The sequence below is a fragment of the Sorex fumeus genome, unplaced genomic scaffold (assembly GCF_029834395.1).
Source record: "Sorex fumeus unplaced genomic scaffold, SorFum_2.1 ptg000028l, whole genome shotgun sequence".
NCBI classification, from domain to species: domain Eukaryota; kingdom Metazoa; phylum Chordata; class Mammalia; order Eulipotyphla; family Soricidae; genus Sorex; species Sorex fumeus.
Genome location: NW_026606085.1, coordinates 7,557,280 through 7,570,057, shown reverse-complemented (window position 1 = coordinate 7,570,057; position 12,778 = coordinate 7,557,280). Strand labels below are relative to the sequence as shown.

At 48.4% G+C, this 12,778-nt stretch overlaps 1 protein-coding gene across 1 annotated transcript; it reads right to left on the bottom strand.

Moving 5' to 3' along the window:
- Positions 1–1,527: 1,527 nt before the first annotated feature.
- On the bottom strand, positions 1,528–12,463 carry CUNH11orf54 (chromosome unknown C11orf54 homolog). The gene is made up of 9 exons (XM_056115216.1): positions 12,346–12,463; positions 8,928–9,072; positions 6,843–6,941; positions 5,707–5,780; positions 5,452–5,553; positions 4,493–4,669; positions 3,415–3,564; positions 2,760–2,876; positions 1,528–1,805 (listed from the first exon to the last, which is right to left on the bottom strand). The coding sequence occupies exons 2-9, from the start codon at positions 8,980–8,982 to the stop codon at positions 1,632–1,634; spliced, it is 948 nt and encodes a 315-aa protein (XP_055971191.1). The 5' UTR covers positions 8,983–9,072; positions 12,346–12,463; the 3' UTR covers positions 1,528–1,631.
- Positions 12,464–12,778: the final 315 nt, after the last annotated feature.

The following is a 12,778-nucleotide window of genomic DNA, read 5'->3' as shown; positions in this document are numbered from 1 at the left end:
AGCTCACGGGGCGGTGTCGGGACCCACTTCCGGCCGCGAGAGGCTCACGGGACGGCGCTGAGGTCCCCACTTCCGGCCGCGGGAGCTCACGGGGCGTCCGCGCGGGACCCACTTCTGGCCGTGAGCGCCTTGAGGGGCGGCGCCGGACCCACTTCCGGTCGCGGGAGGCTCACGGGGCGGCACTGAGACCCACTTCCGGCCAGCCTCCCGGCCGCGCAGAGGCTCCCGGGGCGGCTCTAAGGTCCCCACTTCCGGTCGCGGGAGGCTCACGGGGCGGCACTGAGACCCACTTCCGGCCAGCCTCCCGGCCGCGCAGAGGCTCACGGGGCGGCGCTCCCGGGCGGTCCCCCAGTCCGGTGTTCCTGAGGTAGCGCGTGCGGGCGCCACGCCCCCCTCGCGACGGGTTGCCTCCGCGCAGCCGGCGGGGGCGGCCCCCGGGGTCGGTTCCGGTTCTGAGCCCGTAGCTCTCGGCTCCAGGGTCTCCGCCAGCGTGTTGCGGGTGGCGCTAGTCCGGCCGCCCCGCCTGCCCCCACGGAGCCGGGCGGGGGGCGGGATAGTGGGCAGCACGGCCGAGCGTGTCAGCCCGAGGTAAGAGGAGACACGAGACGACGACCCCTTTGCGTCCACACGGCCGTTTATTGGAAAGTGCTCAGGAACTTGATCCGGGAGTGCTGCGTAAGCCCCGCAGAAGGCGGTTGTCCAGGGCCCTGAGAGGAGACTCGGCCGACGACCCTCGCAAGAGATGTCAGGGAGATTTCTGCTGTCCGATTCGTGAAAGTTCGGTTTAATACTCAACGCAGGACACTGGCCGTGTTTAACCCACGTATACATCCAAACACTTTAATGTCGTGCTTTGATGCTATTTCTTTCCCTTCTCTTGCAAATGATCCCCAAGCTGCTTCGGTATTGACATTTGAGGGAGAATCGTGCATGTGGAAAGGCCAGTGTCACGGGGAGGAATAAGGTCCTTTCCTCTCACTGCCTTATTCCATTGAGAAATACAAGACCCTCAGATTTTAAGAATTTGACTCTAGGGCCAGGGAGATAGGTGCTTCCCACGCAGGAACGTGGGGGAGGGCAACCTTGGTTCCTTAAGGTCCCGCAGCGCTGCTCCTTGGGGCCAAAAAATACTCTGTGAAGATCACCGACATTTTGAACACTGATTTCACTGCACTCAGACTGTCTTCAAAATGTAAATGTTAAATGTGATTTACTACTGTTAGATTACAGAAATAATCGTAATTCCTGATCATGTTTAAGGTATCAACATAAGTCTCTTGCAATAGAAATAAAAAATGCGGAATGTTTCTATTATTCTTTCGTTTTCGGTAATTTCCTTAGATGCACTCTTAAAGTAGAAGCCCAACATCATAATACCTTTCATTTAAAAATCAAAAGAGGGCCAGAGCCATAGTGCAGCTTGGTAGATGCTTGCTGACCTGGGTTAAATCTCTAGTGTCCCATATGGCCTTCAAGCACTGCCATACTGATCCCTGAAACAGGTATGGCCCGAAGAACCAAACAAAGGCAAAAGAATTGGGTTTAAGTAGTGAGGTCATTTCTATCAATCAGTTTTGGTGAGTGAATCAGTTCATTCATTTTGATTAATTATTTCTAAAGTATGAGCTGACTTAATCTCTCCCGAATGAATGGGTCTCTTTTGGCTGATCTATGCGATAGAGAAGCTCTGCGGGTGAGAAGTAGCCCAGGTACTCCACGGTTTCTGGTGTGGTGTCGTAATGGTAGTGCCCACCTTCTCCATGGTGGCTGAAGCAGTGTGTGTGCTCCAGCCGCAGGTCGAACCCCTAGGACAAAGGATATGTCAGTATTCAAATGCTCTCAGGAATGTGTTTAAGGAGGAAGGAAAGCTTTTCATTTGTTCTAAGTAGATAGCAGTGTTCAAATTTCAGTGGTGAAAGAACATTGATAATCTCTAGCTTTTATCTACCACTTCCTTTCCTAGTAGGCAACTGATACCAAAAGTTTCTTCTAGAAATACTCTTTTGTTTAAATACTTTTAAGTCTAAAGTAAAAAAATACGTTTTTATGCAGCTGCTAGCATTTTGTACATAGTAGGCTGCATATAAGTTTTATTAATCTAACTACAGTTTTGAGGTCTCTGTAGATCACTTTTACATCTGATTATTTGCATTTTTCTGCTGTTACAGTAATGCTGCCATAATCTTTTGTTTTAGGGCCACACCAAGGGCTTACTCCTGATTGTACTTGGATGACCATTTGCAGTGATGGGGATCAAATGAGATTTGGCCATGTGCAAGGCAAGCACCTTACCTGCTATACTATCTCTGCAGCCCCATTAGTTCATAATTTTATACATGTATGCATATATTTATGGATCCTAAGCGTGTGATTAGTATAGAAAAAGAACATAAAAAATTTTGGTAGGTATTTGCTTGAACTGGGCTATAATTTATTTACCTAATCTATAATTATTGTAAACTGCAATGTAAACTAGAATATAATAGCAAATAGCATGACAGCCTGAATCCTAGTTTGTGAGTTCACAGTTTTTAACATGACATCTTTTGTTGTGTTAAATACCTCTACATTCATTTCTTCACTGTTATAGTCTCCCTGGCTTAACTTGAGGTAACCATCTACCTACTCCCTCATTTTTCAAGGTCATTCTAGAAACTATTCTAGTTCTTAAATAATACGCTCAATGCTAACAGAATAACTGAAGGATTAAACATTGTCATGGTTATATACTGTAGCACAAAAGACAGACATGGACTTACTGGGTCTCTGGAGACAAACACCGGCAGGCAAACCAAAGGAGCTGACATCTCATAAAAACGCAGCCATTGATTGACTGCTTCATCGGAGTTCAGTGGACAGGAAGAGAATTCCGCAGGCTACAGTAAGAGATAATGAAATAGCAAAATATTCCTATGTTGCCAAGATTAATTTTTTAAAAATTTACGTATAATTTCATTCAGTTAGAAACTTCACAGTGTCAGAGATAGCTCAGTGAGCTAGAGCACACACACTGCATGCAGGAGACTCCAGTCTGATAATCTGGCACTGCATGGGCCTTGGAACACTGACAAAAGCAACCCCCATGCACAGCTGGGAGTAGACCCTGAGCACTGCCAGGTATGGCCCCCAAACTAGAAATAAACAAATAAATTTAAGCCTTCTGATACATTATTTTATGTGATAAGTTCTCTTCTGTGTCTTTAAAAATCTTTTTTTGTTTGTGTTTGGGCCACACCTGCAATGCTCAGGGGTTACTTCTGGCTCCACATTCAGGAATCAGGCAGTGCCATATAGTGCTGGGGATTAAAGGCGGTTTGGCCGCGTGCAAGGCAAGTGCCTACCCATGATACCATCTTTCTAGCCCTTGTCTTTAAAGTCTTAAGAGGTTAGTGTGTGTCCCTCCCCCTGCCTTACCATGATGTGAGTCTTCACTTTTCCCTTCTGGACTAGGAAAGTACCTCCCATCCCTACAGGCTTATCTCCATAATGATTTTCAATAGTCTGCCTTATGCAGGTCACGAAGTTAAGTTTCCCAGTTCTTCTTTTGGCTTTCACCTCAATGACCTAGAGAGAAGATGGAATAGCATATGGCGTATGCTGCGAAGTCTGAGGGAAACAGCTTCCAAATAACATTTTTTACCTAGTGCCACCAGGGAAGTTCACTTGTTGGCTTGGAGCACCCAGACAGGAGTTGAGGTGAAGTTTCAATTCTCTCATAGTTTCCTAAAGTGGGTGTTACTCCCCAAAGTTGAGGGTCAGTCCAGGGTTGAAGGAGTGGTGAGTGCTGGGGGCCGCGCTCACTTGCCATTCAGTGCAGCTGGGTGCTTGACTGGGAGCCACAGACCCTGCATGTATTCCCGCATATTCTCTCACAGGAGTCATATCCCTGCTAAATAGTCAGCCTAGCATGTGCAGGGGACTGTTGGGGACCATAATCACGCCCGGGCTGCGACATGCCAGATGCATGCTCCAACATGCTCAGCTATTTCCCCTGCCCCTGAGAAGTATTCTACCTGTGGGACTCTGGGTCTTTCATCTGCAGGACCTGAAGATCTTGGACTTAGGCAGCTTTGGGTTTTCTTGTTTTGGTTTTTGGGCCCTGGCAGTGCTCAGGACTAACTCCTGGCTCTGTGCTCAGGAAGCACTCCTGGCAGGGTCAGGGGACCATATGCCGGGAATCGAACCCAGGTTGGGCATGAGCAAGGCAAGTGCCCTGCCCACTCAGCTTTGTTCCTTAAGAAAACATTTGTGACAATGAAAGTTCCACAAAGTTCCAATTTCAGCTGAGAACTATTTTGGTGACCAAAATCACTTTTCGGGGGGCCAGAAAGATATAGGGCTTAGGCACATGCTTTACATATTGTTGATCCTGGTTCAATCTCTGGTACCACATGTGGCCCCTAAACATCACTGGAGCACCTCCCCCCACAAGCACCCCCAGAGCGGCCCAGGTTATCCTGGGCACCACAGGGCTTGGTCAGCATCAAATTACCTTTCCGGGTTGTCCCTCGCTGGCAAAAAGATTAGCCAGTAATGCACATCCAAAACCATGATACTTCTCACTGTATTTCTCTAACAGGCACCCTCCATCTGCTGGATTAACACGAGCGATGTAACTTCCATTTACAGGAGATTTGTGCTCACTTTCTGTCTGAATAACTGGCATGAACTGCCAAGAAAAGGAAATAAGATAATCAATCTTAGTGTACTATGCATAGACTCTCTTGAATAATTTCTATTTTATCCTAGATTTTGACATTTTATATCAAGACTTAATAAGAAAACATGAAATATTTTAGATGCAAAATGTTAAAAGATTATTTTTAAAATTATTTTTTTAACAGTGCTTCTTAGTTTTTCTGTAACATTGTGAAGTTTACTTTAAAACATGTCTAAAATTTAGACTTCTTTCCTATCTTGGACAGTTGGCAAGTTACAGTCACAATTCAGCAAAAGGAATTTGTACAAGTATAGTTACATCTGGAGAGTTTATAAAAAAGAGTGCTGACTGAAGATTTTCTCTTCATAAGGTACCACCTTTTGTAAACTTACTACTTGAGAGATCCCTACTATTTGTTCTCAAAGAGAGAGTGGACTAGATCATTAAATATTCTGTTCATTTTCTAAGAAAAAGCACAGAAGGTTGATCTAGAATGAAAGGCAAAGATTTATATATATGTATTCGACTAAAAAAATCCTCTGATCGAACAATGAAAATCTTTCACAATTCAGGACCCCAACTCAGGATCTTAGTCTCAAACTCACCAAACAGTGAGTACTCAGAAAAGTAGAGGTCTTCCTGAAACTAAACACTGCTGTTCATTACAGGCACACCAATGTGAGAGTGTACTATAATCCAGATCTTTAGAGGGAGAAGCCACTGACTTGGAGTTCACTCAGACTGAAAGGCTGATAGAGCACTGAAGCAAGGTAAAAGCTGTACATACTGACCTCAGAATTGAACCCGAGAGTATGAAAGGGGCCTGCTCCAGCTCCAAGAATAAATGCTCCAGGAAGCTTGATTTCTTTTGCAATCTTATTTACGTCATAAACCTAAACAAGAGGGAAAATATTTAGATTGTAACTTGCACAAATCTCTTGGCATACTTTTTGTTACTGAATCTGCAAACATTTTCTTGCTATAATGGTCAGTGGGCCCTCTGATACTGTAGTCTTCATGAGAAGATAAAGAATAAGAATACTTACCTTTTTCTTATTTACAAGCGGCAATAAGTAAGGCACACCTCCTACTTCTACAATTCTAGTTTTCCCACAGATGCCTTAAAAAAAAAAAGCCGTCTTAAGATTAGGCAAGATTAGTATGAAATGCTCAATAAATGTCTTAATTTTTTAAATTATAATATTGGGGGCCAAAGAGATAGTACAGCAGGTAAGGAGCTTGCCTCACATGCAGTCGACCTGGGTTCGATTCCTGGCATCTCATAGTTTCCTGACCCTGCCAGGAGTGATTCCTGAGTGCAAAACCAGGAGAAACCCCTGAGCACTGCTGGGTATGGCCCAGAAAACAAAACAGAAGAAGATGAATTAACTTCATAAATATTTCAGTACTTTAAAACATGAAAATATTGGGACCGGAGTGATAGTACATTGGGTAGGGTGTTTGTTTTGCACGCAGCTGACCTGGGTTCAATCCCTGGCATCCCATATGGTCCCCCATGCACCATCAGCAGTGATTCCTGAAAGCAGAGCCAGGACTAACCCCAGAACATTGCTGAGTATGACCCGTAAACAAAGCAAACTAACAAGCAACAAAACCTTTGTGGGGGGGTGGAGTGGGGAGAGACAGAATAGCAGGTAGGGTGCTTGCCTTGTCCATGGTAAATGCAGTACATGCCAACCTCAGAACTGAAACTGAGTGTGTGCAAGAGACCTGCTCGAGCTCCAAGAATAAATGCTCCCGGAAGCTTCAATTATGTGTTGGAAGCAGGAAGCTGGAGATTGAATCTGGCTTCAATCTCCAGCAACTCAGATGGTCTCCCAAGCACTACCAGGAGTGATCACTAAGTGCAGAGCCAGAAGTAAGGCCTGAACACCACCATGTGTGGCCCCAAAACCAAAAACAGCACGGGCTGGAGAAACAGTACAGAGTGCTTGCCTGACATGCACAGTGGGTTTCATCTACTGGCACCTAGATTGTCCCCTGAGCACTGCCAGGATATGTTGACTCTGAATGCAGAGCCCTCCTGAGTGTTGCCAGGTATGGGCTCCAAACAAAACAGCTCCCCACCCCCCCAACCCCCCCAAAAAGCCACAAAAACAGTTCTGGTTTGAGGGAAAAGGTTAGACTTTCAAAAGAAGAGTTAACTGCAAAACTTGCTTACCTTTTACCGGAAAGGTAAATGGCTCCTTGGTCAGATCAGGGCAGTCAACCACAGAGACCTGGACATCAGCAAAGTTAGCTTTTAGTCCCTTCTGCAGAACTAAGAAAGACAAGGAACAGAGCTAGTTAGCCTTAGGTCCAGGGCTGCTATCACATGTCAAGTCTCCTTCATACTCCTTATCTAGGTCTGTATAATAAAGGTGAGGGGATGATCTTTTTAGTGAAGTAGTGGACAGGAGACTCATAATTTAGAAAATAGTGCAGACTAACACAGATGCCCCATAAATACAATAGAGCTGTGCTCAGGAACATACCCCAGTAAGTCTGACTGCCTTTCTGTGAGAGAACTTTAGACACCAATGGAACATAAATATTCATCTTATTTATATCTTGGTTTCCAGACTGCACCTGGTAGTGCTCAAGACTTATTTCTGGCTCTGTTTAGAGGTCAGTCCTGGTATTGCTACGAGGACCATATTCAGCACCAAGGATTGAACTGGGATCAGCTATTGGCAAAGCAAGTGCCTAAACCCTATAGTGTCTCTCCAGCCCTAAAAGTGAACATTCACTTGGTTGAAAGTGAGCACTGCATGATGCAGCATCGAGAATCACAGATACAATGTCTCGGAGGGGGCCAGAGCACAGTGGGTAGGGCACTTGTCTTTCACATGGCTGACCTGGGTTGGATCCCCAATAACTCCTGAGCATTGCTGGCTGTGGCCCAAAAACCAACCCCTGCAAAAAAAAAAAACAAAACAAAACCAGGTTGGCGAACAGGACACACAAGAATAAGGACTGTGAAGGGCCAGAGAGAGAATTCAGTGGGTAGGGCCCTTGCCCTGCACGTATCAACCCAGGTTCAATCCTCAGCACCCCTTAAGATCCCCTGAGCACTGCCAGGAGTGATTCCTGAGCATGGAGTACCACGGGGTGTGGCCCAAAAACAAAACCAAAAATGATGTAGCACTATGTGGTTGTCACACTGGTCTCAACTTGTAGTCGCCCAAGGCAGCACATTGTACCTAGACTAAAATCTCAGGCAGAAAGGCTTCCACAGGTCTCAGTGTACTGCCAGACACTGGTCTGTGAAGTCCCACTCTAGGCCCTCAAAGTCACCCCAAACCCAGGCATGTAGGTAGCACACACTATATCCTTTCTGCAGGCTGCAGCCACACTAACCTGGCTGTGTGCAGTAAAGACTATGAATTCAAACACATGAAATTACAATTCAGATGTGGAAATATTGCAGAGTTGTATTTTACCACTCGAGGATCTGTAAAAACCGAGAACAGGGCAGCAGACAGCTTGCAGGCTGAGTGCATGCTTTGCAGGAGGAAGATCTGCATTTGATCTCCTGCCCACCCAGACCTCCACAAAAACTGAGAGTGGCCCTGAACACCACCAGATACTCAAACCACAGAGACTACCCGAATAAGGTGAAATTGAGATTATACTTGTATTTACTTGAAAGATCCTGTTCATCTAGGACAGAAACTTAAGCACAGGAGAAGACAGATAAGAAAGGCCCTCAAGGACAAGAAGCATGGACAGAAGAGATGCGGGCCAGCAGTGATTGTCCTCTAGCTGCCATTCAAACCAGCAAACACTAGGCTGACCTCAGAAACATCAGAGAAAACCTCAGCACGCTGCTGGGTTTGGCTCCACCCGGACTGGTCACTGAGAAATGCCACTTCTATTGTCACATTAGAATAATAGTGAGGATGGGGTCAGAGAGAGACGACAGCGGGTGTGGTGCTCACCTTGCACATGCCTGACCCAGGTTCGATTCCCAGGACTCCCTATGGTCCCCCAGGAGTGGTTCCTGAGCATTGCCAGGTGTGACCCAAAAACAAAACCCCCCAAGAATTTTAACCTTGGGAACATTATAATGCCCGGGATGGAATGTAGGGTCTTCTCTGTGCTAGGCAAGTGTACCTGACTGTGTCCTAGGCTTGTATGCTAGGTAAGTGTGCCAGGCCTGTGCGCTAGGAATGTGTACATGTATGCCTAGGAGTGTGTGCTAGGCATTTCTCTACCCTTCCACTCTCCCCAGCCTGGCATAAAAATTCAGAGTTTGAGTGTTTACCTCCGGCAAGTTCCTGTAGATCTGGCATATGGAAAGAATGCTCCAAACAAGCCATTTTCCCTTCTTTGCTGTGAGGCTGCCAGTGAAGCTCCTGGAAGGGTTATCACGAGCGGGCACAGTGCTCACTGCCTGCAGCGTGGCTGTCCTGGTAAGGAAGAGTCAGAGTCCAGTTACCGGGGGCAAAGGGCAGTCAAGTGCTCAGAAAAGCAGCCACAGCCTCCAGCTCCTGTGGCTTGAGTGACAGATGCCCTGCCATTTAAAGTAGGCAAGAGCAAAGACTGACCAGGAGCCCACAGGTGCCATTTCCTTTTGCAAATACCTAGACCAAACTTTCTTGCTTTCTTTTATCGCAGGAGGGAGTGCTGGGCCATACCGGCAGTGTTTGGGGGCTACTCTGGACCCTGTGTCCTGTTACTGGCTCTGGCAGTGCTGGGGGCTCAAACAGGAACAGCCCACTGCATGCCAGGTAGTCACCCAAACGTCTGAACAACCTCTCTGGCCAGTGGACCAAACAGCTTTCTGATTGTCAATCTCAGTGGTCTTAACTTAAAAGGTGATCATTAAGATTTATGAGGAAGGGCCCAGACATTACCGGGCTTAAGGTGCTTTTTAACTCCTGGTCACAGAGCCAGGAATAGACCCTCAATACTTCTGGCTGTGGCTCAAACCCTCTTCCCTCCTCTTACCTCTCCAATATAGATTTACTGTATGGTTTGGACCAAACCTGGGTCCTCACAGGCAGGCCAAGTGCTCTAGAACTGAGCTACATTACCAACCCTATAAGTTACATTAGGCTAAAATTTAAATAAGGGCCAGTAAAGCAGATAAGGTGCTTGCCTTGCATGCTGCCAACCTGGGCTCGATCCCTGACACCGTATTTGGTGCCCTATTCCAGGACTGCTCCTTGAGCAGAGCCAGTAGGAGCCCTGAAGAGAGTCAGGTATGATTCAAAAGACCAATAAACAAACAACATTTGGGGCTGTAGATAGTAGAGTAAGGTGGATGGCCAACTTGGGTTCGATTCTGGGCATCGCATATGACCTCCTGAACAATGCCAGTAGTGATCCCCTAAATGCAGAGCCAACAGTAAGCCCTGAGCACTTCTGAGTGTGCCTCCCAAAAAACAAACCCCCAAAATACAACAACAGTAAAAACAACATTAAAACATGTTTCACAGACTTACATAATTTTGAATTACTAAGAAAAATGGAAAGGTCTACAAATGATTAGATTTTAAAATTCAAATATTTACTTTTTAAAAACATTCCCTTCTTGTTATAAGTTATTATACCAAAGTATTTAGCTCTTTAATGTTGTTATTCTCAAAACCTAACTATAACTTGATACTTCACAGAGCTATGCAAAGTATGTTTTATAAGCAGTATTATACAGAGATTAGTAATTTACCTCAGATGTCCAGGTGAGGAGGTAAGCAAGGAGAACAGTACAAAGAAGGCACAAAATCCCTAAATAAATGTTATAGGAGGGGCGGGAAACCCAACTCCAGGCCAATCCCCAGGAGCAGAAAGAGCCCCGGGGTGTTTCTGGGGCACTGGTGGAGCTCTCACAAGTGGTTAATGAATGAACACCTCCTGGTCTGTCTCTGGCTGCTGTGTTTTTGCTGACTCACTAGATGGTGGTCCCTCAGTAGCACTGAAAAAGTTTATCCTGAACTTAGAGGTTTTCTTCTGTTTATGGACCTGAGCCTGGCCGTGCTCAGTGCTTACTCCTAGTAGGCTAGGGGAGCAGATCCAGTTGGGGATTGAACCGGGGTAGCCTCATGGCAAATGCTCCCCACTGAGCCCCACCCCCAGCCTGACTGCACAGGGACAATTACACACCACTGGGTGCTTAGAGGTGAGGTTCTCAAGTGCATACCACTAGTCCTTGGCACCATCCACAGAAAAATGGATATAGAGCCACTGAACAGAATTCCGGTGTGGAGTGTGCAGTATTCGTTGGTAGAATGTGTATGCACGACCTATTGTGCTTTTGGGTTTGGGGGCCACACCCAGCAGTGCCTTGATTCTCTGCTCGGGGATCCCTGGAGAGGCTCGGGACCACATGGGGTGCTAGGGATAGAACTGGGGTTGGCTCCGTGCAAGGCAGTTGTCCTGTTTGCTGTATTATGTCTTCAGCTCCATGTTCCCGGAGCGAAGAGATGCCATTGGGCTACACTAGCACGCGACAGGGACAAATGGAGACGTTACTGGCGCCCGCTCGAGCAAATCGACGACTAACGGGAAGTTAAGTGATAAGTGATTAAGTCTTCAGCTCAAGAATGTGGGTATGTGCCAAAGTAGATAACAGTTTGGGGAGGTGTTGCTGTCCTATTACAAGAAACTCATGAGATATATTTAGTGATTCTGAGTGAGAATGAAATGTCCTTATATTCGTATTTAGGACTGACACTGCACAATGTAACGAATGGTTTAGAATATCATGCTCTAGGGACAAAGATAGTACAATAGGGTAAGTGCTTGCCTTGCACGGGTTCAGTCTTGGGCACCACATACAGTCTCCTGAGTACCATCAGGAGTGACCCCTGAGCACAGAGATGGGGGGAAGCCCTGAGCACTGATGGGTGTGGCCGGAAACAAAGATAATTCTATAATTCAAATATTTCTGACTTTATAAAGGTGACATATGAGTAAATTTTGGGGTGAGCACAGCTAGTGGTTGCTAGTCCTGCCCAGGCTTGCTCCCAGCAGACTGAGGGCAGATGATTCCAGGGATGGAAGTAGGGTTAGTCTGGAGAGGCATGGACCTTAACATGCCCCAGCCCTGCAGGTCAGAGGAAGGAAAAGCAGTGTAGAGCAGCGCCTCTGCCTGCACATCCCCTGCCTGTGAACCCAGCCGATCCATGTTTGGGGTCCAGCGCCTTAGCTGAACTCTGGTCCAGAGTATTTCTTAATATTTTTGAGGCCACACCTGGTGGTGCTCAGGCCTTCTCCTGGCCCTGCACTCAGGGATCACTCTCGCGGTGCTCGGGGGAACCGTAATGTGATGCCGGGATCCAACAGGGGTGGGCCACGTGCGGGGTAAGCGCTCTCCCCGCTGTCCTCTGGCCTGACCACGTGCAGGTGGGGCTGCCCAGGTCCACGTGCCCCGGTGCCTTCCACGCACTGGGCGCATGCCACCGGTGAGGCTTCCTTTCTCTGCAGGCGGGAACAGCGCGTGCCTTTCCGCGGCCACGCGGGGGGACCGTGCACGGGGGAGAGGGCCAACAGGACAGGCGCCACAGCGGCAGGAGGGCGGCGCTGTCATGGGGCGGGGCCCGCAGGGGCACCGACCTCCTGGGATCAAAAAAAACTCCGGCCTGCCCAGCCCAGGCCGAGCCAGAGAGGCGGCCCTGGGTGCAGTACCAGGATCACCTGGAGCGAAGGTGCCTGGCCGCGCTGGTGAGCCCCAGACTCACCGAGCTCAGCGTCTCCGCGGGACCCTCCGGCGCTCTGCCCCGCCCTAGGCCGCAGGCTGGCTCCTCCCCCAGGTGCCCCGCCCCTCGGCCGAGAGCTAGCCCCGTTCCCGGACGTCCCGCCAACGGCCGCCGGGCTGGCCCCGCTCCCGTGTGCCCCGCCCCTGGCCGCGGGCTGGCTCCACCCCCGGACGTACCACCTATCGGCCGCAGGGCTGGCTCAGCAACCGTGTGCCCCGCCCCTTGGCCGCGGGCTGGCTCCACCCCCGGACGTACCACCTATCGGCCGCCGGGCTGGCTCAGCAACCGTGTGCCCCGCCCCTTGGCCGCGGGCTGGCTCCACCCCCGGACGTACCACCTATCGGCCGCAGGGCTGGCTCCGCCCCCAGGTGCCCTGCCCGCTGGTGGCCGTCTCTCGCTCTAGCCCCGCCCCGCC